Consider the following 23,471-nt stretch of genomic DNA (forward strand, 5'->3'; position numbering starts at 1 on the left):
CATTAGAGAAATGCAAATCAAAACTACAATGAGGTATCACCTCACACCGGTCAGAATGGCCATCATCAAAAAATCTACAAACAATAAATGTTGGAGAGGGTGTGGAGAAAAGGGAACACTCTTGCACTGTTGGTGGGAATGTAAATTGATACCGCCACTATGGAGAACAGTATGGAGGTTCCTTAAAAAACTAAAAATAGAACTACCATACGACCCAGCAATCCCACTACTGGGCATATACCCTGAGAAAACCATAATTCAAAAAGAGTCATGTACCAAAATGTTCATTGCAGCTCTATTTACAATAGCCAGGACATGGAAGCAACCTAAGTGTCCATCATTGGATGAATGGATAAAGAAGATGTGGCACATATATACAATGGAATATTACTCAGCCATAAAAAGAAATGAAATGGAGGTATTTGTAATGAGGTGGATGGAGTTAGAGTCTGTCATACAGAGTGAAGTAAGTCAGAAAGAGAAAAACAAATACAGTATGCTAACACATATATATGGAATCTAAGGAAAAAAAAAAAAGGTCATGAAGAACCTAGTGGCAAGATGGGAATAAAGACACAGACCTACTAAAGAATGGACTTGAGGATATGGGGAGGGGGAGAGGTGAGATGTGACAGGGTGAGGGAGTGTCATGGACATATATACACTACCAAATGTAAAATAGATAGCTAGTGGGAAGCAGCCACATAGCACAGGGAGATCAGCTCGGTGCTTTGTGACCGCCTTGGGGGGTGGGATGGGGAGGGTGGGAGGGAGGGAGATGCGGGAGGGAGGAGATATGGGAACGTGTGTATATGTGTAGCTGACTCACTTTGTTATATAGCAGAAACTAACACACCATTGTGAAGCAATTATACTTCAATAAAGATGTTCAAAAAAAAAAAATCCGCCTGTCAATGCAGGGGACACGGTTTCGAGCCCTGGTCCAGGAAAATCCCACATGCCACGGAGCAACTAAGCCCATATGCTACAACTACTGAGCCTGTGCTCTAGAGCCCACAAGTGACAACTACTGAGCCCGCACACCTAGAGCCCGTGCTTGGCAACAAGAGAAGCCACTGCAATGAGAAGCCCGCGCACTGCAACGAAGAGCAGCCCCCGCTCGCCACAACTACAGAAAGCCCTCGCGCAGCAATGAAGACCCGATGCAGCCAAAAATAAATAAATAAAATTATTAATAAATAAATAAATAAAGTCTATTTTGTCTGATATTAGAATTGCTACTCCAGGTTTATTTTGATTTCCATTTGTATGGAGTATCTTTTTCAATCCCCTCACTTTCAGTCTGTATGTGTCCCTAGGTCTGAAGTGGGTCTCTTGTAGACAACATACATATGGGTCTTGTTTCTGTATCCACTCAGCCAGTCTATGTCTTTTGGTTGGAGCATTTAATCCATTTACATTTAAGGTAATTATCGATATGTATGTTCCTATTACCATTTTCTTAATTGTTTTGGGTTTGTTTTTGTGGGCCTTTTCCTTCTCTTGTGTTTCCTGCCTAGAGAAGTTCCTTTAGCATTTGCTGTAAAGCTGATTTGGTGGTGCTGTATCCTCTTAACTTTTGCTTGTCTGTAAAGGTTTTAATATCTCCATTGAACCTGAATGAGATCCTTGCTGGGTAGAGTAATCTTGGTTGTAGGTTTTTCCCTTTCGTCACTTCAAATATGTCCTGCCACTCCCTTCTGGTTTGCAGAGTTTCTGCTGAAAGATCAGCTGTTAACATTATGGGGATATCCTTGTATGTTATTTGTTGCTTTTCCCTTACTGCTTTTAATATTTTTTCTTTGTATTTAATTTTTGATAGTTTGATTAATATGTGTCTTGGCATGTTTCTCCTTGGATTTATCCTGTTTGGAACCTCTGCACTTCCTGGACTTGACTGACTATTTCCTTTCCCATGTTAGGGAAGTTTTCAAATATAATCTCTTCAAATATTTTCTCAGACCCTTTTTTTCCTCTTCTTCTTCTGGGACCCCTATAATTCAAATGTTGGTGCATTTAATGTTGTTCCAGAGGTCTCTGAGACTGTCCTCAATTCTTTTCATTCTTTTTTCTTTATTCTGCTCTGTGGTAGTCATTTCCACTATTTTATCTTCCAAGTCACTTATCCGGTCTTCTGCCTCAGTTATTCTGCTATTAATTCCTTCTAGAGAATTTTTAATTTCACTTATTGTGTTGTTCATCATTGTTCGTTTGCTCTTTAGTTCTTCTAGGTCCTTGTTAAACGTTTCTTGTATTTTCTCCATTCTATTTCCAAGATTTTGGATCATCTTTACTGTCATTACTCTGATTTCTTTTTCAGGTACACTGCCTATTTCCTCTTCATTTGTTTCGTCTGGTGGGTTTTTACGTTGCTCCTTCATCTGCTGCATATTTCTCTGTCTTCTCATTTTGTTTAACTTACTGTGTTTGGGGTCCTCTTTTCTCAGGCTGCAGGTTCGTAGTTCCTGTTGTTTTTGGTGTCTGCCCCCAGTGGGTGAGGGTGGTTCAGTGGCTTGTGTAGGCTTCCTGGTGGAGGGGTCTGGTGCCTGTGTTCTTCCGGGTGGGGCTGGATCTTGTCTTTCTGATGGGCAGGGCCATGTCCGGTGGTGTGTTTTGGGGTGTCTGTGAACTTAGTATGATTTTAGGCAGCCTCTCTGCTAATGGGTGGGGTTGTGTTCCTGTCTTGCTAGTTGTTTGGCATGGGGAATCCGGCACTGGAGTTTGCTGGCTGCTGGGTGGAGCTGGGTCTTAGCGTTCCCACCTCAGAGGCTCAGGCCTGACAACAGGCCAGGGCACCAAGACCCTGTCAGCCACACGGCTTTGAAGAAAAGGGTGAGAAAAAAGAAAGAAAAATAAATAAATAAAAATTTAAAAATAATAATAAATAAATAAAAAGAAAAAATTATTAAAATGAAAAAATAAAAAAAGAGCAACTAAACCAGTAAACAAATCCACCAATGATCACATGCGCTAAACACTAAACTAAGATAAACATAAAAATTAGAAACAAATCAGCCGCAGACAGCAAATCCCAAGTCTATAGTTGCTTCCAAAGTCCACTGCCTCAATTTGGGATGATTCGTTGTCTGTTTAGGTATTCCAGAGATGCAGAGTACATCAAGTTGATTGTGGAGATTTAATCCGCTGCTCCTGAGGCTACATGGAGAGATTTCCCTTTCTCTTCTCTGTTTGCACAGCTCCTGGGGTTCAGCTTTGGTTTTGGCCCCACCTCTGTGTGTAGGTTGCCCTCAGGCATCTGTTCCCCACCCAGACAGGAGGGGGTTAAACCAGTGGCTGATTAGGGGGCTCTTACTCATTCAGGCTGGTGGGAGGGAAGGGTACGCTAGTTATAACTGGAATGAGGGGTGAGCTTGTGGTGGCAGAGGCATGATGGTGCAACAGCCTGGGGCACGCCGTTTGTTCTCCAAGGGAAGTTGTCCCTGGATCACGGGACCCTGGCAGTAGCGGGCTGCACTGGCTCCCGGGACGGGAGGTGTGGATAGTGACCTGTGCTCGCACACAGGCTTCTTGGTGGCTGCAGCAGCAGCATTAGTGTTACATGCCCGTCTCTGGGTTCCAAGCTGATAGCCGCAGCTTGCGCCCATCTCTGAAGCTTGTTTAGGCAGTGCTCTGAATCCTCTCTTCTTGCGCACTCCAAAACAATGGTCTCTTGCCTCTTCGGCAGGTCCAGACTTTTTCTCAGACTCCCTCCTGGCTAGCTGTGGTGCACTAGCCCCCTTCAGGCTTTGTTCGTGCAGCCAACCCCAGTCCTCTCCCTGGGATCTGACCTCTGAAGCCCAAGCCTCAGCTTCCAGCCCCCACCCGCCCTGGCGGGTGAGCAGACAAGCCTCTCGGGCTGGTGAGTGCTGGCCGGCATCGATCCTCTGTGCGGGAATCTCTCTGCTTTGCCCTCTGCACCCCTGTTGCTGCGCTCTCCTCCGTGGCTCCAAAGCTCTCCCCTCCGCCCACCCACCCCCGTCTCCACCAGTGAAGGGGCTTCCTAGTGCGGGGAAACTTTTCCTCCTTCACAGCTCCCTCCCAGAGGTGCAGGTCCCATCCCTACTCTTTTGTCTCTGTTTTTCTTTTGCCCTATCCAGGTACATGGGGAGTTTCTTACCTTTTGGGAAGGCTGAGGTCTTCTGCCAGCGTTCAGTAGGTGTTCTGTAGGAGTTGTTGCACATGTAGACGTATTTTTGATGTATTTGTGGGGAGGAAGGTGATCTCCATGACTTACTCCTCTGCCATCTTGAAGGTCCCCCCCAAGCAACTTTAAAACTCCCAAATTGTGCAAAACTTTTAAAATATTCCAATGTTAAAAACAATAGAAGCTTAAAAAAGTTTCACTCTGCTTGCATCAGTTGAATAATGGCTATCACTTATTGTCAAGGTAAGTAAAAACACTGTATGGCACAAAATAAACATTCAATTAATGTTAACTGAATTTCTAAAAATTTATGTCAGCCTTCTTGAACTTCTTGGAGTATCATGGGCTAGGAGTTGTCCCAATATTTGATTATATTTTCAAAGTAGAAGTACTTTCTTAGATTTACATCTCAACTTAAAGTCACTATGTTTTTCAATATTATAATATAATTTATTGTAAGCAGTGAGCAATAGTGTTAGAGCGAAACACAGCAAGCTATTTCATTCCAGTCTTATTAAGATCTAGTTTTCCAGCCTTTATAATGAGTCTTGATCTGTGTTAGCGAACTACAAAAAGTTTTGAATTTCACTGAATCATAATGGACTGATTAGATTTTTCAGTAAGATTAGATTATTATGATGAAGGTTATAACTGGCTGCTCCAATACTGTGGAGTCACTCCTATCATCATAGTTTCTTGGAGAAGTAATGTCTCTTTTTTTTAACGGCTTCCTTAACAGCTTTATCAAGATATAATTTACATATTTTAAAGTTCACCCACTTAATGTATTTTTATTAAAAACTTGTCTTTAAAAACAGCTGTCATTTACCTTTCTTATATAATGATAGGACAGAAAGAGTTAACTCAAATTGGATTTTATTATAAAACTGTTTAAAAATCATAATTAAGAAGTGATGTCACCAAAATATAGGGTGGGAGATCCAGCCTCCATCCCCCTCACAAATATCTACAGTTAGACAGATATCCACAAACAAAAATAGCTCTGGAAGAGCTCAGGAGTCCACTTAAGAAATTTCAGCAACACAGTGGAGCAGAAAACCTGAGAATAACTCCACACAAAGAAAAAGAAGGGCAGTTTCGTTTTGCCTGCATCATCCCATACCCCAGGGTGGCACTGCTCAGTGCCAAGGGGGAACTGCCCAGTTCAAAAGAGTTCCCTCGCTGGGAAAGGGAGAATGAGGTGAGGAACCAACTTCCCCAGTTTTTCATATCACTGCATGAAGGACCCACTTCAGTTTCACACCACCCAGAGACTGACAAAGCTAAGACAAATAAAGACAGGTTGGAGCAAGGAAGAATGCCTGGGGCTCCCAATATCAGCTATGCAGCAAGAGCAGCTGTGGTTTACAGCTCTGTGCAGGATCCCAACAGCTTTCGCCACTGAAGAAACCAAAGCCCAGGACAGCTGCTATGACCCCCCTGCAGATTTCACCACTGTGATTTCCCCCCACAGGTTTCCACCTTCACGGATGCCACCTGACTGACTCGCTCCCTCTCCCCAACTGGACCCTCCAATCTGCACTGGAAGTCAGCTTGGCCTTTGCAGCTGCACAAGTGCAAGATGCCAGCCTAGACCCCTGCAGCTGATACACTGCCGTGCATGCATTTGGGGCTAACCCCTTCAGCTGTGGACCGGTTTGCCACTGGTCTGACTCCTGTCACTGGCCTCCAACGACATGCAAGTGCCTGTGGTGAGGCCCTGTAGCCATAGGACTACACGCTGACAGCTAAGGCCCCCACAGCTGTTTGTGGGCCCAGATCTGGCTCTGTCTCCTCTCACTGGCGTGCACCGCTGGGCTCACCTGCAGCTAGCTCCTCCACCTGAGCACCTGCACGCCAACACCCAACTCCTGTCACTGGCCTCTTCTGCCATGTGGAACCCTAAAAAAAAAAAAAAAAAAAAAAAAAAACTCAAAAAAATAATCTAACTTTACACCTCAAGGAACTACAAAAGGAACAAACTAAACCCAAAGGTAGTAGAAGGGAGGAAATAACAACGAGAAGAGTTGAAATAAATAAATTGAGACAAAAAAGACAACAGAAAAGATTAGTGAAACTAAGAGCTAGTTTTTTAAAGAGATAAACAAAATGGATAAACTTTTATCTAGACTTACCAAGAAAAAGAGAGGACTCAAATTAATAAAATTAGAAATGAAAGAGAAGATATTACATCTGATACTACAGAAATACAAAGGATCATAAGAGGATACTATGAACTATTATATGTCAACAATTTGGACAACCTAGAAGAAATGGATAAATTCCTAAAACATACAACCTACCAAGACTGAATCATGAAGTAACAGAAAATCTCAACAGATTAATAATGAGTAAGAAGACTGAATCAGCAATCAAACACCTTCCAACAAAGAAAAGTCCATGACTTGATGGCTTCACTGGTGAATTCTACCAAAGAAAAATTAAAGTCAATCCTTCTCAAACTCTTCCAAAAAATGTAAAAGGAGAGAATACTTTCAGACTCATTCTATGAGGTGAGCATTAACCTGATACCAAAGCCGGATAAGGACACTACAAGAAAAGAAAACTATAGGCCAATGCCCCTGATGAATATAGATGCAAAACCTCTGAACAAAATACTAGCAAACTGAATTCAACAACACATTAAAAGGATCATACACCATGGTGAAGTGGGATTTATTCCTGGAATGCAAGAATGAGTCAACATACGCAAATCAATAAATGTGATACACTACATTAAAAGAATGAAGGATAAAAATCATATGATCATCTCAATAAATGCAGAAAGGGCATTGGACAAAATTTAACATCCTTTCATGATAAAACTCTCTACAAACTGGGTATAGAAGGAACACACTGGAACATAACAAAGGCCATATAATACAAGCCCAAGCTAACATCACACTCAACAGTGAAAGGCTGAAACCTTTCCCTCTAAGATCAGGAACAAGAGAAAAGTGCCCACTCTCACCACTCCTATTCAACACAGTACTGGAAGTCCTAGCTAGAGCAATTAGGCAGTAAAAAGAAATAAAAGGCATCCAAATCAGAAAGAAAGAAATAAAATTGTCTCTGTTTGCTCATGACATGATCTTTTATATAGAAAGTCCTAAGGACTCCATCAAAAAGCTGTTAGAATTAATCAACAAATCCAGTAAAGTTGCAGGATACAAAATCAACAGACAAAAATTAATTAGTCGTGTTTCTATACACTAAGAATTAAACATGTAAAAAAGAAATAAAACAATCCCACTTATAGTAGCACCCAACACAATAAAATTTTAGGAATAAATTTAACCAAGGAAGTGAAAGATCTATACACCAAAAACTGTAAGACACTGATGAAAGAAACTAAAGAAGACACAAATAAATGGAATGATATCCTGATTAAAAGAGTGAATATTGTTAAAATGTCCATTCTACCCAAAGCCACCTAGAGATTCACTGCGACCTCTATCAAAGTTCCAATGGCATTTTTCACAGAAATAGGAAAAAATCCCCAAATTTGTATGAAACTACAAAAGACTGAATAGCCAAAGCAATCTTGAGAAAGAAGAAAGCTGGAGGTATCACATTTCCTGACTTCAAACTATATACAACTTAATAACAAAAACCCAAATAATCCAATTTAAAAATGGACAAAGGACCTCAACAGACATTTTTCCAAAGAACACATACAAATGGCCAACAAGTTCATGAAAAGGTGCCCAACCTCACTAATCATCAGAGAAATGCAAATCAAAACCACAAGATATCACCTCACACCTGTTGGAATGGCTGTTATCAAATAGACAAGAGATAACAAATGCTGACGAGGATGTGGAGAAAAGGGAACCATTATGTACCATTGGTGGGAATGTAAATTGGTACAGCCACTATGGAAAACAGTATAGAGGTCCCTCAAAAAAATTAGAACTACCAGCAATCCCACTTCTGAGGACATATCCAAAGGAAATGAAACAGGATCTCAAAGAGACATATGCATTCCCGTGGTCAGTGCACCGTTACTTGCACTAGTCAAGACATGGAAGCAACTTAAGTGTCCATCAATGGATTAATGGATAAGGAAAATGTGGCGTGTGTGTGTGTGTGTGTGTGTGTACACACACACACACACACACACACACACAATGGAATATTACTCAGCCATGAAAAAGAAGGAAATCCTGCCATCTGTGACAACACGGATGGACCCTGAGAGTATTATACTAAGAGAAATAAGTCAGACAGAAAAAGATAGGGGCTGAGGGGAGGGGGAAATGAGATGTTGGTCAAATGACACAAACTTCCAGTTAGAAGAATAAGTTCCAAGGATCTAATGTACAGCATATGACTATAGTTAACAATACTGTGTTGTATACTTGGAATTTGCTATGAGAGTAGATTTTAAATGTCCTCACCATAACAATAACAATAAAATGGTAATTATGTGAGGTTAAGGATGTGTTAACTACCCTTATTGTAGTAAACATTTCATAATATATACATGTATCAAGTCACCATATTGTATAGCTTAATCTTATACATTGTTATATGTCGTATCTCAATAAAGTTGGAAAAAAAATAGAAAAAAATCATAATTAACAGAGTAGATCAGTACCAAAGTATTAACAATTGTACTTATTAAAAATAAAATTATAATGCCCTACAAATGTTTTCACTAAAGAAGCAAGAAATTTATATGCCCAAATCATCGTACTAAATCTCACCAAGCAAGTACATATTGATAATTACATGATTTAAGCTTCCAGCTAAATGTTGTTCTTTGGCTGGTATTTATTTATCAGCTAACAAAAGCCATCGAGAAGATGGAATTGAGCATATGACTCTCATATACAAGCACATTAACAAGCCTATATCAGGGCTCAATCAAACTGAGCAAATACTTCTAGAAATTTCCCTTGTGTGTTTTATTCAGTTATTAGGAGAATTCAAAGTCTCAGCTCTACCACATATATCCAGTCCAGATGCTCAAAGCACTTGATTTTACTCCAGGGCAAAATTCCATATTCAAGACTAGATCTAGAACAGATGGCCACTCCTCTTCTATAATCTGGTTGTGCCCTATGCATAAGTGAAAAGAGTAAAGGGAACACAGATTCCATAACATGGCCAGAACAAACATTATTACTATTAGTACTACTAATAATATTTATTAAGTACTTTTGTGTACTTGATACCCTAATAAGCTCTGCACAGAATGAGTCCTGGTGATCATAATGTTCCATGTAGGAACTATGCACATTCTTTAACTATGCTCGTTAAGCAATGTGCATAGCTCTTGCCTTCACAGAGGTTTCAATCTGAGCAGTGATTATGTGTCCTGCACCATTCTTAAAGCAGATGTAAAATCAATTCTTCAAGAATTTAGTGAGCCCTATTATGTGCCAGTACTTTGGGTAAATGAATGACAATACCCTAACTTCAAATTGACTATAATAATCTACTTGAAACAAAAAGAAAAATATGAGAGTTTGCAGTTATGTGTTAATTTATATGGTATATACAATAATTATTCAGGAGATAAATGATAGCCATACTACTAGCTGACACTCAGATAACACTGAGCATATTGGGCAATGTTTGAGCTTTATCTATATTAACTTATTTAAATCCTCACTTCAGGTATGTCCCATCATTACACTAATTCTATAGATGGGGAAACTGAGACACAGAGGATTAAGTCACTTGCCTGAGATAACAGAACTAGAAACTGGCAGAGTAGGGCCCTTTCCCCTTAACCACAGAGTTAAAGAAATGATTCATGAAAGAGGAAGGCCCTGAGCTAAATTGGAAGGATTTAGAGCAAAGAGAGAAGGATATGTCAAGGAAGAAGGAGAACTTGAGGAAAGGCAAGACTGAACATAATCTGGGTGAAATTTGGAGAGTAGTGGGAAAAAAATTAGATTCTAAACAGAATAGGGTCAAATTATGGAAGGTCTTAAATTTTTAAAAAGGTGAAAGCTGAGCTGTAATGCAGTAGTGTTTAGGACGTCACTGATGGTATGTCACTGCGGATGGCAGCTCCTGAGCATTTCTGCCCAGTCCTAGGGTGGGCCATACGTGTGAGGAAGAGAAGGATGACAGTAATCTCCTTCCTCAGACCCAAATATCCAGTCTTTGCCAATGTTTCTGGTTCGGGCGTTAGTTTGCTTGTGGCCCTTTATTAGAGAAATGGATTAAGCAGTAGAAGTGGTACCATTATCAAATACATATTGACCCTAAAACACAGTTAAGTAAAACAAATGTCAAATTACCATTAGAAGTCATGAGTGGTAAAAGGTGCTATTAAATACCAAACTGATAAATATTTTGTTATATAGATTCAATCCATAAAAGCAATGTTAGGCTTTAAAAAAAACACAATGTTTTCAAAACAGTATTAATGCGTAATATCACCTAGTAGTTATATGCAGATTATTGGGCCTCACCCCAACCAAGATTTTGATTCAATAATGCCCACAATTATGAATTTTATTTAAATGCAATAGAACCTGTTGATTCTAATGCAAGCAATCTAAATACCAAACTGAAACAACATGGAAAATTTCTGAAGGAGTACTAAAAATATTTTATCCCTATCTGTTATCATTCTCTACTATAGGACCTTCAATATGCTACTCAAATTAAAAAGTCATGAAACCACGGCAATCGTGAATTTATGTACTAGGACATCTATACTCTATATCATTGTTGGTGAAATATATGAAGGATTAGTATGTTACTCTCGAACAACTAGAGATTAGACATTCACTATATCATTAAATACTATTCACATCCTTGGACATAAATAAGAAGTTTGTTTTTTAAAAGATAATTTTTTGCCAAACTACTCTATGTGAAGAAGTACACCCATTACATTATCATAAAGGTCATGAAACTTCATCAAGTCTATAATAATCAGATATCTAATCATAAAATTCATTTTTCTATTTTAAAAACTTCTGGTTATCAATTCTTTTTTAAACAGGACACGTTCAAGGAATACTTTAGGAAAAACCATAATTAGCATTTGAGTAAATCTTATAAGTTTGCATTTCATATTTTATATATTGACTAACAGTACAAAAAATGCAACTCTAAGCTGAATATAAAACAAGGAAAACAAAGGTTTATGAAGCTAAAAGTCATAATAAAAATAGCTCTACATCATGAGTAAAATAACGACAATATTCAATGAGAGTGCTTATCATAAGTTAAACAGTGAGACTATTCAACAAGCATTTGGAAGGAATGACATTTTAAATCAGGAAAAGGAAATATGATTAAATTAATAAATTTAAATTAATACTCTGCAATCATTTAGAGTCCTCTGAGGCAAGCATTATTGGCCTGACTTTATACCATTTGAAACCTTCATTGAAAGAGATAAAATGTTTTATTCCATTCATTTTGTAGATATTTTTTAAATGAGAAAACTCCCAAGGTATCTATGATTTCCAAAGAAACAAAGTAAGGGATTTGTTCTAAATGGGGTACTATTAACACTGGCATAAAATGTTGTAAGCTGTTATTTTTAGAGGAATAAAGAAAATGGTACTATACATAAGATCCAGTTATTTGCCATCTTATATTCAACTTATAAGCCCAGGAATGTTAATTCTTATAAATAAGATCAATACCTAAGGGGGTAACTGATTTGAGAACACTAACGTATTTATATATATAATAATTATATATGCAGCAAGTCTAGTTGAGTGGTTCAAATAATAGTAGGGTTATTTAAGAAAGAAGACAGTTAAGTGGTGATGTTATTTTATTCCATAGAAGGACATTTAAACTTTAATTTTATAAAGATTCCATCAATTAAAAATATTTATATATTTAAGTAAGTTTCTACTGTTATGATAGGCAAGTTTTTAATAATATATGCTAATATATGCCAGCCAAAGGAACAAGTAGCGGGAAGAACTCAATCTCATCGAAGATTGGTTAAAAAAAAAAAAAAAAAAAAGAACATTGCAACTTCAGGAGATAAAAGGGGGAAAGTAAAGAGTTACCCTCCCACAGTAGTCAAATTGTCTTAATTCTTATTTTTAAAGGCCAAAAGGGCTTTTATTAAAATTTCATATTCCTAAGAGAAATTCAATTTGATTAGTTAGTGATCATTATTGCATGCCAACTCTTTGCAAGTCACTATGGTACATGTTGTGGAGGTAGAGATTAATAAAACGTTGTTCTTGACTTTAAGGAACTCATCATAATTTATATAATGGAAACAGATCCGTGTGCTGACTATAATACGAGGCAGAATAAAAGGCACTAAACAGGGGTGTAAACAACTCACAGTGGGATTGAAAGGAGCGGAGCAATCACCAGGTTCCCAGCCCTCAGTGCCTCATATCTCTGAAACTAGAACTGCACCTCCTGAGTTTTTCCAGAATAGTTAAGGGAGGAATACTGGCTGACCATGTTGGGCAGAAGTACAGGCCAGAGGTCTAAAAATTCCTTATAAAGACTTTCAAACAAAACACCCATTTTAGCCTGGTATTCTCCTCTCCCCCACCACCCTCAGCTTTGGTGGTTCCTTGTGCAGCCAATGCCAGAACCGTTCTGGGAGTCTTCAGTGGTCAGATAATTTCCAGATGGTACACCCTTTGTAGACACTTCAGCTTGTCTTCCTTTTGTCCTGCTAGATCATTTACCATTCCTCTATCCATTCCATGTGTGATAGGTCATGGGCTGGGGTGCAATGTCTCTTAACTTCAGTTATCATGGAGCAAGTTTCTGGTTGTTATTGCTTGGATGATTTTTAAAAGGAGAGTGGAATGAAAATGACTCAATTCTTTTGTCTTAAAATCTGTCTTGGGACTTCCCTGGTGGTGCAGTGGTTAAGAATCCACCTGCCAATGCAGGGGACATGGGTTCGAGCCCTGGTCCAGTAAGATCCCACATGCCGCGGAGCAACTAAGCCCGTGTGCCACAACTACTGAGCCTGCTCTCTAGAGCCCGCAAGCCACAACTACTGAGCCCACATGCCGCAATTACTGAAGCCCCAGCACCTGGAGACCGTGCTCCACAACAAGAGAAGCCACCGCAATGAGAAGCCTGCACATGCAACGAAGAGTAGCCCCCGCTCACTGCAACTAGAGAAAGTCGGCGTACAGCAATGAAGACCCAACACAGCCAAAAATAAAAATAATCAAAAAAAAAAAAAAACCCCACCTGTCTCGATTATGTGATTACCACAATTTCATAACTAAATTGACATTAAGAAAAGAATATTAATAATAGAGTGGACATTTTTAAACTCAAGCTATAAAAACAAATCTTTTATAGAGAAAATTTGAACAGTGTGGCAAGTAGGGTAGGGGAAGATGCTTTGTGGTTTAGGAAAGCAGAAAGGAACTTCAACGTACTTCCCAAATCATCTGAAGTAGGCCACTGCCCACTCTGCCTGAAGTAAAGTACAAGTTAGTAAAGCACAAAGAATTCACACCTTCACAAATATGGTGAACTCTTCCACTTTCTCATTGGCTAGCAGCAATTTCTTCTGTGCACCTTCTAGGGCCTGCTCACTTTGCATTGCTAATCCTTGAAGATGCTTAGATGCTGCTGTTTCAATTTCTGCCATGGCAGATTCAGTCTCATTTATTTTTGATATGAGGAAAGTAAGCTTGAGATCCTGCAAAAGACCAGTAATAATCATAGAATAAAAAAATATTTCTTAAACAGATTTGGATGTCAGTTAGAGATGTCAGATAAGGAAAGGGTTTCATTACTCTCTCTGTATCTTGTATTCATTTTTATTTGAGTAAAATTGATGGTTGTTTTTGTTTATTTTCAATGAATATCCTGCACACATATTATCATATATTTATCATCAAAATTAGTTTATGCTTTTTAAAAATTATAAATCATTAAAGACATGGAAGCCATTTTAGACTGAAAGATTTCATATATCAAATGGAAGTATTTAATTAGTTTATAAGTTTAGGTGGACCTAAAAATTTATATACACTTACATAAATGCCAGTTCTTAACAACAGTTTTCATTTATTAGAAATTATCAAGACAAGTAAATCTGTCTCTCTAATACAGCACTACCTTTAATAGTAAACAAACTCTTAGAGTTTTATGTAGAGATATAAATGTTCTTTGCAGTTATCTGAAACATTTAAATAGCTCATAGTAGTTTTGGGGAGAAAAAAAGGACAACTTTAAAAATGAAAAAGACATTATTACGGTCCATCTCCAGGCTAAAATGTCCTAAAACCATACCTTTTTTTCTAACTCCTCTTTAGTTCTCTGATACATCTGTTCATACTGTGACTTCTCTTTTACAGCGACACTAAGTCTTTGCTTTAGTGAATTGATTGATACCTTCTTGTTGGAACACTCTTCAGTTAATGTCTTCACCTACAATAAAAGCATGAAGGTAATTATTATTGGTAAAGGCATTCTAGTTCCATACTGTATTTGTTTCAAATGGAAACCAAATGAATACATGAATAAGTCTAGTTTATTTTCTCATAAATGATATCAAATTCAAGTATAAGATCTGTAGAACTCATACTGTGAATGAGACTAACAATCCTTAAATCAATAGCAAAACCCCAAAATTGCACAAAAAAGCATGAATATTGGTATGTGTAGCCTTCTATCTAATAATATAAAATTAATTTTAACGATATTTCCTTTAATTACTAACCTAAACTTCCTTAAGTAGGAGATGGTTGGTTTTGATTCTTAAATAAGCCAAGTCATGGATAACTTTCATTTGTATTCTCCAGTAAAAGTATAACATGTACTTTTTAGGATAAAATTAAATAAGTAATACAACATATTTATTATACATTTCAAAGAATAGCCGAAGAAAATAGTTTTTCTATTTCACTTTAAAGCTATTAAAGATAAATGATTACTTACACAAACTTTGTAAGACTACCTTAAATGATTATTGAAGTTAAAAAAATGAGCAAAATTTTAAGGATAACATTGAAGAAACCTCTACAAAGTAATTATAATTCATGTGGGTCTGTGGAGGAGAAAGAGAAAGAAAATCTGTATGCATGTGTCTTGCTCATGTAAAATTTTCTCTCTTAAATCCATCTGAGCATTACTTACATTTTTATCTCCAACAAGGAAAGTAGGGGAAATGCTCTCTCTGGAGTGGATGACATTTAGTGAATGCCAAAGCACAAGCTGCTTTATGATTTGTTTTATGATTTGTGTAAATAGCAGCTTTAAAAATTTTTAAGCAAAAAAATATCTCTTAGTCAGCAAATCACTGATTTCTACTTTGGGATCAGATATTATACAACTATTTCAAATATGACTCTTTTCCTAAGTACACTGAATTAAATGTATATAAGGAAAAAGTATACTTTCAAAAAAACCGTGGTGAGTACACTTTTTAAAGAACTGATAGTCATTGACGATAATATTTTTCATTTAAAATATATGCTTAATTCTATCATTATAAATAATAGCTTTAAATAAAAGAAAATGCTGAATAAAATGGAATTATGTATCCCAGAAATATTAAACATTTTAAAAATTAAACTTGATTATCTTCTCATGGTATATTTACAAATATAAAAAGAATGAATGACTATATTATGTGTGACCGTTTGGAGTCTTGAATTTTAAAACAAATAATGTACTTTCAGAGCAAATGATGTAATTATGTAACAATACACATATATTTTATGAATATTTGCTAGACCTTTTATTAAGATTGAATATTTGAGCTAAAGTAAATACAAGGGGAAGTGATTTTTTCAGTTTCAGTGAACATAAAAATTGATACCTTTTTTTCAAGATTTTCTAGCATTTCATTAATACTCTCATTACTTTCCAAATTTACTTTCTGTCGAAATTTCAAGTCCTCTATCAAATGTCTTTTCATGGTTATATCTCTCTCCATTCGAGACATCCTTGAAAGGGAAAAAAAGGCATTTTATCAAGAGTGATAGAAAATACTTCAACAGTGATGATATCTTACATATTATCCAATGTTATACCTACTGTTAATTTTTAAATGCTATCTGATATTAGTGAAGTTGCAAATTAATAAAATAATTGCATGGTGTAAAATATTGCTCTATTAATAATTTGAGTAAAATATTAAAATCTATAATCCAGTTGTGACTTGGTAATTACAGTATTTTATATATATATATATATACATTAAAACATTAAAAAAGAACTGAGAAAAATTAATAAAATTTATGAAAACTTAAATTATATTTATGTCCCATTCTTGCATTCTAAGAAAAATACAAAGCAATATTTAGAGATTATCAAAAAGCATAACATCGATAAGAAACAATTCTATACTCTAATAACAAATACAAAATTTGATAATATCATGTAAAGACACTAAAGTTAGGCATGACGTTCTAATTTAATATCATATGAGACTGAACTGACATATCAGTTTAGCTTAAATTGGTAACGCTAAGTATAAAATGATAGATGCAGTAACAACTACTACTATTACTACTATAAAAAGAACAACAGCTAACATTTATTGAGTGTTTACTATGTGCCAGTCACTGTTATAAGTGCTTTACATGTACTAACTCATTTAATTCTAAGAACTTTATGAGTTAATTCTATTAAATTGAGTCCCAGAGCTAGCAGGTAAAGAAGCCAGGATTCAAAGAATGTTTCTCTAGAGTCCTCACTGGTAAACAGTAAGCAAGACTAACTCCATCCATAAATAAGCTTCAAGATAGTCTGTTTAAAAAAATTAACCAATCTTTTTGTCTAATAGTTTTATCTGTTAAGATTTTAAGTGATCTTCACTTATAACGTGGTATACATGTATGTACATAAGGTATATGTATCTCAAATTATGAATGATTAGAATTCTTTCTAAACATGTTACAACTTCTAAGCTCTAGTTTATCTATAAAAGATATAGAAAGGAAATAATTTTGATTCTGTGAGATAGAACATTTTAAACTCCTTTTCAGTATAAATACACAAAGTATTATATTATTTCATAACCCTCCAGTTATTTTAAACACAAACAAAACTTTCCTTTTTTTCCCACCTTCGCTTTATACGCTTAGGCATTAAATCCAATATAAAGATCAACCTATACATATATTTTTAGTCAAATAATTACTACATTCTAAAGTTTTCTGTTCATAGTCTTTTGGCCATTAATTGATATTTATTCAGAATTAAATATGTTTAAGATGGAAAATCTAACTTTAAACATTCTTACTCTAATTAAAAAATAGTAACTATCTTGCCATAAACCATGATATATATAATATTCTTTAAACTTTCATCTTGTGTAGGCTTAAAAACGAACTAAGAAAGGCAAACAACTTAACCTGTTGGTATTGTTTCTTGGTGTGCAATGTTTAGTAGAGTCAGCCGCCACTAGGTGGCACCAAATACAATGGATAAAAATATAAAGCACATACTTTTCATGCATTTCCTTTATGTGTTCTTCTTTTGCTAGGAGTTCAAATTTCAGAGACTTCAAGTTTGATGATTGTTTAGTGAGTTCATTAGTTGCATTCTAGATTAAAAATACACATAAATTCAAATATGTCTTTCAATCTTGTTCTAAAGCAGCATAAATATAAATGCTATTTTCATGAAGATAATAAAATTGCAAAAATTATGGTTATAATTAAAATGAACAACTAAACATTTTAAAATGCTTCATTTTGTATGTTCTAACAGAAATAACATAGCGCACTAAAATTTTTATATAACATGCCAAAATCATAGAGGAACACACTCACATAATAATTGCAAAGAGTATATACCCAAAATACATTTATGGGAAATATGGATTTTGTAAAATGTAAATGTGTATGTGATTAATTATTTTTATGGTTTAGTAAGATCACTTAAAACTAATTCTGGATTTACTAATAACCTGTAACAGACTACATATAGTCACAAAGCTTTGCTGCACCTCCCATCAAGAGGTGTAATCCGTTTCCCAACCCTTTGAATCTGGCCTGGCCTGCGATTTGCTTTACCAAAAGTATGTGGCATATGACACTGTGCAAATATCAGATCTAGGCCCTAAATCCTTCTAGCTTGCATCTTTGCCCTCTTGGAATGCTGCTCTGGGATCACCTTCCAACAAATATAGAGGAAAGGCCATTTGGGAGAGTACTGAGGTACCCCAGATGACAGCCAGCAGACCAATTGCCAGCCTTTGAGTGAGGCTCTCTTGGAACTTCCAGCCCAGGTAAATCCTTGGTTTAGAAGAATGCAGGCATATGAGGGGACCCAGCAGACAGCAGCAAAAGAACTACCTAGTGAACCCACTGGATCATAAGAAGTAATAAATTGCTGTTGTTTTAAGCTGCTACATTTTAGGATAATGTTAGATAGTAAAAGATAACTGATAAAGAACCTTATGAATACTGAATACTTCCTCACTTGAACTTATAAACAATACTAATTATTAAAGTATTTATACATAATTATTAGTTTTTCAAAGCAGAACACCTTTGTGGTATTTGTTGTCTGCATGGCCTAGGAGCCAGAGGTAGTAGCTAGAGTGTTAGGGACACCTAACTTTCAATTTTGACTCAAGTTCCAAGAAAACATGTACTCTGAGATATTATTTAGTGATTTGATATTTTGGTTTTTCTACCTGTAAGATAGCATTGACATACATTAATTCATTTGTTAAATTTAAAAAGTATTAAACAATATAAATAAAATGTAACTTTAAAAATATTTGTAGTAGTTATTTCGCTAATTTTTCTAATAACTATAGTCTAGTTTCTGTGAGAACTATTTCCAGGTTTGACTAACTTATTCTAAAAAATATAAATCTGAAAAGATGAAACCATTAACCACACAATGTAAATGTGAGTCAAATTCATTAGACAGACTTTAAATATCTCATTGGTATGGCATATGTAAATTTTAAATTTCCATTAAATATTATATTAATTTTCTTAAAAACCCAAGGCTACCTCAACTTGGCAACTGTATTGAATGCTAAAAGTTTTGATTAAATTTTGTGTTATGCAATCTAAATTTCCATCATATTTTACATGTTTACAGTGACATATGGTGTCTTACTTCTAGCATTGCCAGAGTAAGATGTTCCACACTAGTAAATTTACCAAAAAATTGAAGCTTTTGCTTTAATCATTAAACTTAAATTCCTTCCGGAATGATTGTTCATTCATTTAGAAATGACAATCCACAATTACATTAAGCAATAGTGATACTTTAATATAATGATATTATATTATAAATATTATCACTATATTAATTATGTTATATTACTGTATCTAATTTATTATCACTGTATCATTATATAATGATGCCTTTAAGAACTATTATGATATAAATGGCTACTTAGCCCTACTCTGAATGGTCCCAGGCCACTGTTTTTCTAATTTTGTATTTTTACCTTAGCATTTTTATATTTTTTTTCTGTCAATCTGTTGATCATAATTTCTTGATTCTCTCAATATTCCTGCCTAAAAACAAGCCCTTAATATACATACTTCTAATCTGCTGCTTTTGAGGTGTTTTCTGCTGAGAAGTTAAACAAATAAACTCATTACAGCTATATTTAAAATAAAAGACAAAAGGCAGTAAATGAAGCCTGACAATATCTTCAACAGAATAAATTAAGTGGATTTTAAGATAGCTGTTTGATTCTTTTATGTTTTTAGACTTAAGCCTGTTATTTTAGGTGGCTGAAAAATGCTGTAATTCTGACTTCTGGATAATTGAGGGATTACAGAATTATAATAAATAAAACAATGCCAGCTTGATAAATACTTTTGCCAGACTCTCTAAATCTCATAGTTATTTTGTTTAATCCTCAGAAATCCTTTTTAAGAGGGTAGAAAGGTATCCCTGCACTAGACCTCCGGAGAAGCTAAGTAATTTCCTCAATCAGGTCCCACAAGAAGTTACTGGACAACAAATGGTCAAAACCCAGGTCCTCTGACACTTTTCCATTTCCTACAACATAATACTTATCTGCAGCATGACAAAATCTGGAGCAAAACACATATTTCAAAGATGTCATAATGGTAATACTCTATCTTGGTTAGAGCTTTCCTGTTTAAGTTTATTAAACACTTAAAAAATTTTTCATAGCGAAATGAGTAAAAGCATGGATGCTGGAGCCCTATGGATTGAGTTCTAATCTCAGCTCTATCTCTTAGTAGCTGTGTGACCTTGGACAATTAACTTACTCAGTTTGCTTAACTGTAAAACAGATATAATAACAGAATTTATCTCATAGGGTTGAAACGAGTATTTAATGAGTTAATATTTTTAAAAGACTTAGAACTAGACTGGCAATAGATCATATATAAATTAACAGTAGTTTAAAAACTATTATTCTTCATTATTAACTTACTGGAAAACTGGAAGAGAACATGGTATATACCAAAAGGTATCCTTTCAACAATCAGGAGGTCAAAAATAATCACAAATATAAGTTGGAGTACTACTCAATCCAGAGTGTATAAAGAACTACAAATTAAACTAAATATAAATAACTGATGTATATATCATTCACTGGAAGGAATTTATATGTCACTAAATATTTTATTATCTATCTATATAAAGTTGGGTTCCTTGAGGAAACATGTCTAATATGGGTAAAAATGAAGACACAGAAATGCACATGAGCACTCTAATTTCTGAATGAACCATGTACACCTCAGAAGTACACCTAAGAATTTACATAGAAAAGTCTAATATTAATTGGATAAAATAAAAAAGATGGATGTAGACCTTTAAGAGATTCAAATCTAACCATTTTTTTTTTTTACTAGGCATAGAAAACATCAAGTAGAAAATAAGCTATTTCTCGGAAATTTATTATGTTAGCAATCTGATATGTTATAGGCTGAATTGTGTCCTGGCAAAATTCATATGTTGAAGTCCTAACCTCCCATTCCAGGACTTCAAAATGTATTTGGATAGGGCTTTTAAGGAGGTAATTAAAGTAAAATGAGGTCACATGGGTGGGCCTTAATCTAACATGACTGGTGTCCTTATAAGAGAAGCAATTAGGACACAGACCTCATAGACTTGAGGGGTGACCATGTGAAGACCCAGCAAGAAGGTGGCAATCCATAGGCCAAGGAAAGAGGCCTTGGAAGAAATCAAACGTGTCAATACTTTGATCTTGGACTTCTAGACCCCAGAACTATGGGAAAATAAATTTCTATTATTCAAGCCAGCCACTCGGTGGTGTTTTGTTATGGCAGCCCTAGCAATCTAATACAATATCGAAACAGAAATTTGTAGTATCAAGAGTATTATTTACTTAAAAGTACCTAGTCTTCCAGGATATTTCCATATTAAAGCATGAAATAAGACAAAAGTAAAGATTTACCCTTTTTGTCCCTATGCAGCCTGGTCAGTGTTCCAGGACTCCAGGTTAGATATGGACAATGTCACTTCAAACTTACATCAAAAGCATGATCTAAATTGCTTTAGGCATTCTCATTAGTCTCACCTTTGTAACTCACACATTCCTTCAAAGTGAGAGAGATTTATATATGGGTAAAAACTTATGCCATGGTAAACCATGATGCAAGAAGCTTACAGATATCCATATGGGCCTATTATTACCAAAAATTGTTAGAGTATTAGTAGTAAGTAAAATGAAATAAATAAAATAAAAATCAACTTAAAACTATTAACAATTTAAAAAATTTAGACATCAGATCAGACATTACTGGATTTAACATTTTATTTTATCTTGGTGAAAACAAAAGTTATATTAGGCACATGAAGACTTAAATATAAGAAGAATCACTGAACTGTGAATAAAAGTATCTGTAGTAGATAAGATCAAAGAAGACCACAATGATTTTATCCTCCATATAAAACCTAAACACTGAAATGTTCAATTTATACATTTTACTCCATTTTTTCAGAGACAGAAACATATCTTAGGAGAAGATATATAGTTCCAAACTTGCACGACTATTTTTTCTCATTTCTATTATGTAAGGTATTTAAACTTATAAAATGTAGTTGTTGAGGCAAGTTCTGCATATAAAAACTCTCTGAAGAAAATGGTATTTAAGGAGCATCTAAATTAATACCAACTGGTATATCTGATTATTAATAACAAAGCAAAATATTTTCAAGCAATAGTACACAAATTTACTTTAAACTTTATCTTAGTTTATCTTACTAGTTATCCTTCATTTAAAGATGTTATTATTAGAAAGAGCACACATATAATATTTTGGATTGAAAATAACTGAGTCTATTTGACAATTCTATACCCTAATACCCTCTTAACAGTCATGGTTATTACATTTCTAGTGTATTCTGTGCATTTTCAACCAGAATTTTCTTTCTAGTAACTCTCATTATAGCTATGGTCCCATATACACTGTCCTTTTAGCTTCCAGCTAGCAATCGCCACTGAAGAAAATAATTAATATGTGAGGAATTAATGAGCTTGTTTTAAGAAGCACGAAAGTGAACTTTCGGATTAGAACTCACAAATCCCATTTTTTACAAGATAATTTTCTTTAACCTAAGGCCAGCCTTACTTTTAAGTTGCTGACAGTCTCACCTGGACTTAGACACAATTCTTTATAAGCAAAAGGAACACTGGTCTTTATTCTCACTCTCAGGTTTAACTTGATTAAACCAACTCACCTTTGCTCTGTGCTTCTTCTCCTTTCCCCTAATTCCCTCCTCCTTCCCCATCTCCAACAAAGAACCACCAAATTAAAACAGCAGCAAAATGTGTACAGGAAAGCAATTCTATTTATGTTGATACATTATTATGTTCAAAAAGAATTCTGTTCAGTGGCAGGCAGAGAGGAGTTGAATAGTGGAATAGAATGATAATGGCCAGTTTCCATCGTCTCCTAAGTTAGGATTTCATGGTGTCTTGCTATTTTTTCAGAGAATAGTATTATAAGTTACCAGATAAGAATCTACCAGGCTAAAATAGAAAGATGAGATTGAATGTAGTATTGATAATTTAGGGATTATTTATACCATAATTTACCTTTATTAGTAGAATTAAATTAGAATTGATAGAAACATGTCTTTAAGGATTCAGTAACTTAATAAATGTTTTCATCTTTAATAAAATTTATAATCACCTTTAGTTTACACTGCAATTGCTTCATTTCCAAATCCATGCTCCTTGAAGGGCCAAGTGATGTAACTTGTATCTGTGGAACTGTTACCCGGGCAACTTCTTCAGCCAAACTTGTGATTTCGGATGAAGACTCCAATTTCTTCAGTAAATCTTCTTTTTCTTTCCGAAGCTCAGCCAAATCCAAATTTAGCTTCTTTTTAAAGAAAATAAATATAAATTTATTATAAAAGTAATTACATTTAACCTAACAATTATCAGCAAATTGTACAGGTAGGAAAA

At 35.3% G+C, this 23,471-nt stretch overlaps 1 protein-coding gene across 1 annotated transcript in view; it reads right to left on the minus strand.

Moving 5' to 3' along the window:
- The window catches only part of CNTLN (centlein), a 341,712-nt gene that overhangs the window by 36,704 nt on the left and 281,537 nt on the right, over positions 1–23,471 (minus strand). Inside the window, 5 exon segments of the mRNA XM_036856331.1 lie at positions 13,584–13,769; positions 14,366–14,503; positions 15,897–16,023; positions 17,530–17,627; positions 23,194–23,385. Coding sequence (XP_036712226.1) covers positions 13,584–13,769; positions 14,366–14,503; positions 15,897–16,023; positions 17,530–17,627; positions 23,194–23,385 — 741 coding nt within the window.

This window comes from Balaenoptera musculus, chromosome 6 (assembly GCF_009873245.2).
Source record: "Balaenoptera musculus isolate JJ_BM4_2016_0621 chromosome 6, mBalMus1.pri.v3, whole genome shotgun sequence".
NCBI classification, from domain to species: Eukaryota; Metazoa; Chordata; class Mammalia; order Artiodactyla; family Balaenopteridae; genus Balaenoptera; species Balaenoptera musculus.